The 5,477-nt window shown below is 44.9% G+C and overlaps 1 protein-coding gene across 2 annotated transcripts; it reads left to right on the top strand.

The window, feature by feature from the left end:
• Positions 1–1,109: 1,109 nt before the first annotated feature.
• LOC4349610 (probable WRKY transcription factor 70) lies at positions 1,110–4,855 on the top strand. 2 transcript variants are annotated; one of them, XM_015760957.3, is made up of 3 exons: positions 1,110–1,280; positions 1,427–1,531; positions 4,066–4,855. In XM_015760957.3, the coding sequence occupies exons 1-3, from the start codon at positions 1,201–1,203 to the stop codon at positions 4,547–4,549; spliced, it is 669 nt and encodes a 222-aa protein (XP_015616443.1). In that variant the 5' UTR covers positions 1,110–1,200; the 3' UTR covers positions 4,550–4,855. The 2 variants fall into 2 exon arrangements, with proteins under 2 accessions (XP_015616443.1, XP_015616442.1); XM_015760956.3 differs by having other exon boundaries at positions 1,421–1,531.
• Positions 4,856–5,477: the final 622 nt, after the last annotated feature.

Raw genomic sequence — 5,477 nt, 5'->3', positions numbered from 1 at the left:
TTGTATATATTTATAATATAAAAATATACTTAAAGTTTTAGAGACCGTGATATTATGCAGAATATCAAGAATATTCTTATGAAACCGGAGGGCAGGGAGTAGTAGTATAATAAAAAGTAGAAACACAATTAGACTGTAATTTATGGTAGGAGCCACAAGAAACGTCAAATAATTCGTTTCTAATTGATAAATATATATTGTTAGGGTGTGTTTAATTCACATCAAAATTAAAAGTTTGGTTGAAATTAGAACGATGTGACAGAAAATTTAGAAGTTTGTGTGTGTAGAAAAGTTTTGATATGATGGAAAATTTAAGGCCCCGTTTGGTAGGGCTCCAAACTCCTACTCCAGTGGGAGCTACCTCCTGTTAGCCGTCGGCAGCCCAATCCCAGGGCGCCGCCCGTCGCCGGCCGGCCGTCTCCCGCGTGTCGTCGCCGCGTGCCCCGCCCGCCGCCGGCCAGACGCCTCCCGCGTGTCGTCGCAGCGCGTGCCGCCCACTGCCCGACGGCCGCTGCCCGCTAGCTCGCTGCCCACCACCCGCGTGTCGTCCCACCGCCCTGCTACCGTCGTGTGCCTGCCCCCCGCCGCCGCCTGCTAGCTCGCCGCCCATCGCCCGCACGTCGTCCCGCCGCCGCCAACGCCGCGGGATAGCACCGACCAGAGCGCCGCCGCCACACCCTCCACCGCGGCAACCGACGCCATCGCCCCCGATCCCTCTTCCTCCTCCGCCGCCGTGGCCGACGCCGCCTGCCGCCGCCGCCGCCCACTACCACCGCCCGCCGCAGCTATTGGGACTCGGGAGAAAGATGGGGGAGGAGAGAGAACGGGAGGAGAGGAGGTGGGTAGGGGTAGTTCAATGGTATTTTTATGTAAATACACTAAAAAATTAAAGGGTAGTGGATCTTTTGGGATAGAGTGGAGCTGTGGAGAGAAAACCTAGCTCCACCCTAAAAGTAACTAAACTCGGCTTTTGGGGGGGGGGGGGGGGGGGGAGGGGATAGGCAGAGGAGGTGTCGATGAGAGGGCGACGCGTGTTAACGTTGAAAAATGGCCGTCTGCCGTCGTTGTTTAATGGCGCTATAAATAAAAGTGGTCAGAGAACAAGCACCAATTCCCACGCCTTCTTCTTCCTCTCCCTCTTCCCTACCAAGCGAGACCACTCGGCCCCCACAAAATCTCCGCTTCTTCTCCGAGACCGAGATGGCACTCGACTCTGTTCCATCCTACCCCAGCGATCTTGGATCCAGCAGGGCCAGGACGCCGCAGCAGCAAAGGGTCAGGTAGGTATCTATTGCTACCATTCTTTTCTCCTCCATCGATCTCTTGCTTGCAGCAAAGGGCCTCCCCATGTGTGTGTAGTTCTTGATCTGTTCTCTCTTCATTTGTGGTGGGTGCGATGCCATTGATTCTGATATGGTAGCCCCAGGAAGGAGGAGCGGACATGGACGACCGACACCTACGCGCCGTACGACGACGGCCACCAGTGGAGGAAGTACGGCGAGAAGAAACTCTCCAATTCCAACTTCCCAAGGTACCTTCCGCCCTCCATTTCTTTTTTCGCACTTCATTTCCTTCCCCCAAAATTACTAGACTTCATGCATGCATCTATTTTTCTTTCCCTCAAAGGTCATATTTTTACTGTCTTCCATGGTTAGAATTCGCAGAACGGTTAATTTCAGATTTTACTAGATTCACCAAGCTAATTTTAAGTACATGCAGAGTACTTGTATTAGGTGAGTGAACTATGGGTGGTGATCTGAAACCTTGGGGAATTTCAAGTTCCCCCTTTGAATTTTGGCAGGAAAATTTTCTTCATGCCATCTTTTTTCTGAGAAAATTGCAATATTGGGACTGCAAACATGGGGGCTTCGCTGTTTTGACACTCCGAGTGAATGACAAATGGGCCCATCTGTGTGTATGAAATGTGAGTCCAGTGTCATTATAGCAAAGGTTAATATTTGCAGTGTCATAATTGCAAATCCCCGGTTTCTTTAGTTTTCGCCTATTCGGTAGTTCTGGTAGAACAGCTCCTACTCACCAATACCTTCCAGAATGGAAGTGTGTTAGTGTGGTCCAAACAGAGCTGTTAACAGGCTCCATATGTGTGCTTAGTTAGTGTTTACATCTTGAGAGCGAATTTCAGTTGAAACCGGAGAACAAATCTAGCAGGGACTAGTTCTGTTCATGTAACTCGGTAATTGCGCTCTCATGTTCACATTTCTTAAATATTTATGGGTATAGCAGGAGTCTTATTTATGGGGCCAAACTATAGTCTTTGTTTGTGCAGCTGGTGGTTTACTATAACCCAAATCATGTCGATGCCTAATATTGTGTCCATTGTATATCAGCAGATGGTTTGGTCAATGCATTAATTTAGGTTCTTGAAAAGAACATTCTTGTGTTCTGTGGACACAAATTAGGCTGCATGGTTGTCCGCTAGTCATCTCTTGGTAGAATTGCGAAGGGCACCTTTTCGGTAGTTTGGTAGAATAGCTCCTACTCACCAATTTCTTCCATAACCAAAGTGGGTTAGGGTGGTCCAACAAATCTGTTAACAGGCTCTAGATGTGTGCTTAGTGTTTACATCTTGAGCTAATTTCAGTTGAAACCGGAAAAGAAATCTAGCAAAGACTACATCTGTTCATGTAAATGAACTCACATGTTCACATTTCCTTAAATATTTATGGATATAGCAAAAGTCTCATTTTTGGGGCCAATCTCTAGTCTTTGTTTGATCAGCTGGTGGTTTACTATAACCCAAGTCATGTCGATGGCTAATACTGTGTCCAGTGTTTGTATATCAGCAGATGGTTTGGTCAATGCTTTAATTTGGGTTCTTGCAAAGAACACTCTTGTGTTCTGTGGACACAAATTAGGCTACATGGTTGTCTTCTAGTCATCTCTTGGTAGAATTGCGAGGGGCACTTGTCGGGCCTGTCGGCAGATGCCTTTAGTGAGCAAGATTAAAAACGATAGTAAATTGACCATGGGAAAAGAACCTTCATAGCAGCAATCTCTTTGGTAATCGACAACTCAACAAGACATATAAAAATTTGAAAAGTGAGACCATATAAATAAAAAATATGCAAGTGGTTCTCTTTTATTGCCTGTCATCAGCGACTTGTTTGATATCTAATGTTTTCCTAACAGAATATATACTACTTGTGTTTTTCAAGCACATTTTGTTTGCAAATATTACCGTGCATGCCGACAGTCTCCACAAACTCTTTTTTACTTCCTTGGAGTTTGATTGGCATGCAGCCTGAGGGAAGACCCTACATATCTTGTTTGCTCACAAGAGCTTGCTAATAGTTGCAGTCAGTTCTTTTTGCAAAAGGTAATTTATGAAAGGTCTGAAAAGTATGTGTTGGCAACCGCTCCGCCTAATTTAGGTAGAGTAAATGTTCGTGGAGAAAAGTGCAAAAGAGACATGATTTAAGAATACAAATGTTTTTCCTGTTGTCTTAAATTAAGGTTTGTTACACTGAATGACACTGCACATATATATGCAAACTGTAAAGTACCACGGTTCAAGAACTGGTAAAGAAGAATAACTCAAGTTGGTACCCTAAAGGTGAGATTGCGTGAAGATGAGTTGAAGAATGTGTTGTTCAACCTTTCAACTTGGAATATAGTAGGAATATGCAGGATAGTGCTGGCTTTGGTGTCACCAAGTAAATGAAGTTCCAAAATAAATTAGTGACAAATATACCACGTAATTTTTGTAAGTAAACAGATCAACTAAGTTTTCTGATGGCATTCTGAAAAGTATGGTAATAACACATTGCCAAGCGGCAGATCAGAAGGTGATCCCAAAAGAGAAAAAAAAAGGGAAATTCCACTGTATGCTGGAACGGACAGTAGTTAGTTTCAGTGCAGTCACCATCATTCTAAATAAAGATCAGCTAAAACGGTGTATAACAGCAGCACACAGAATCAAAATTTCTGCATTTGTACTCCCTAAATGCTACCTGGAAAAAAAACCAATCCCTTATCTGCAGTAATTTGCAGTAATTTCCAGCAAGAAGGTATTGAGAATTTGAGATCATGGCCTTCTATTTGCAGGTTCTATTACAGATGCACCTACAAGAATGACATGAAGTGCCCTGCTACGAAGCAAGTCCAGCAGAAGGACACTAATGATCCACCATTGTTCTCAGTCACTTACTTCAACCACCACACCTGCAACAGCAGCTCAAAGATCGTAGGCAGCACTCCTGATTCTACTGTGCAGTCGAGGAAAGCCATTTCGATCTGCTTCAATTCACATGGCCAAACCGGTGAACAGCCCACATTCTTGTCATCATCAGCTTCCTTGTTGTCACCGAGCATGCAGTCGTACAGTTCCAACCAGCAACCTGACATGAACACCTACAGTCGCCAGTTTCAGTGGGCAGACACATCGTCATCTACAAGCAATGCTCCGGTTAAGATGGAGGCGGACGATTATGCAGAAGCAAGTGCTTCACCCAGTACCACTGGTGCTCTGTCGAGGACATTGCTGCCGATCGGTCAGTCAAGATGCATCGAGTATTTCCATTTCTTGTGATGATTTTTATGGAAAGTGAAGGAGATGCATATACATTCTGAGGAGCCTCTTGGATGGTTCCAGATAGGGTTTTATATTGGGAGGTGAGGATGTTGTGCTGATGAGATTCCATATACTATAGTGGCATTATGTTGTTTTCTTCTTTGCATGTAGATTCAAGCCAGATTTTTGTGCTTGAATGATGTAAAGAACTGAATTGGCGTTTCTCTATCTAGTAGGAAGGAGTACGTGATACAGAAAAAGGCAAATGTAGCAGAACCTGTTAAATTATACTAGTATAAAATTAAGGAAAAATCTGACAGTAAATCTGCCTGGCTGTTACTCTAATTTCTATTTGCAGATTATCGTTGTTTCTTCGTAGTTCCTTAAAACTTGTGATTGATTTGTTCGAGAATTTAGTTTTACTTAAGATGCGTAGCGGAGTAGCCCCGATTTTCGGCCTACAGTCCAAAAATGAAGGCCAGTTAGTCAGCCCAAACAGTCCACGAAGTAGCCCAAGCAGAAACAGACCACCAATGGTGTCGACCATTTCTGCATGCTTTCTTCATGGTGGTGTCCGAGGCAGATGGGAAAAGAAAAGGTATACCTGAGGTCTCTCGTATTGTGGTCGAGTTACAAAATTATACTGTACCCAAAAACCAGATATATGGTATTTTTTAACTTATAAAATCGGGTTATTCTATGTCCTTAGGTGGTTTTATCCCTGGATTGTTTGATGTGGCAGTTGACTTAGCATGGAACCCACGTGGACCCACATGTTAACAACTACTTCCCCTCCTCTCTCTCTCTCCACCTCTCTCCTCCGGTTCTCCCCCTTCTTCTTGATGACGACCAACGGGAAGAAGGGCTATGCGCGGTGGGTGCGGTTGGCGGGGGAGGAGAGCGGCTGGTGACAGGCGGGGAGCACCGGAGGCTTTGTGGGCAGCAT

The sequence above is a fragment of the Oryza sativa genome, chromosome 11 (genome assembly GCF_034140825.1).
Source record: "Oryza sativa Japonica Group chromosome 11, ASM3414082v1".
Lineage (NCBI taxonomy): Eukaryota > Viridiplantae > Streptophyta > Magnoliopsida > Poales > Poaceae > Oryza > Oryza sativa.
This window is presented reverse-complemented; position numbering and strand designations above follow the sequence as displayed.

What these genes read in the sequence shown, in the direction of transcription:
- LOC4349610 (XM_015760956.3), top strand. Translation starts at nt 1,201, where the DNA reads ATGGCACTCGACTCTGTTCCATCCTACCCCAGCGATCTTGGATCCAGC. An exon ending in CCGCAGCAGCAAAGGGTCAG is followed by an intron (nt 1,281 to 1,420) that starts GTAGGTATCTAT and finishes CTGATATGGTAG; the next exon opens with CCCCAGGAAGGAGGAGCGGA. An exon ending in TCCAATTCCAACTTCCCAAG is followed by an intron (nt 1,532 to 4,065) that starts GTACCTTCCGCC and finishes TTCTATTTGCAG; the next exon opens with GTTCTATTACAGATGCACCT.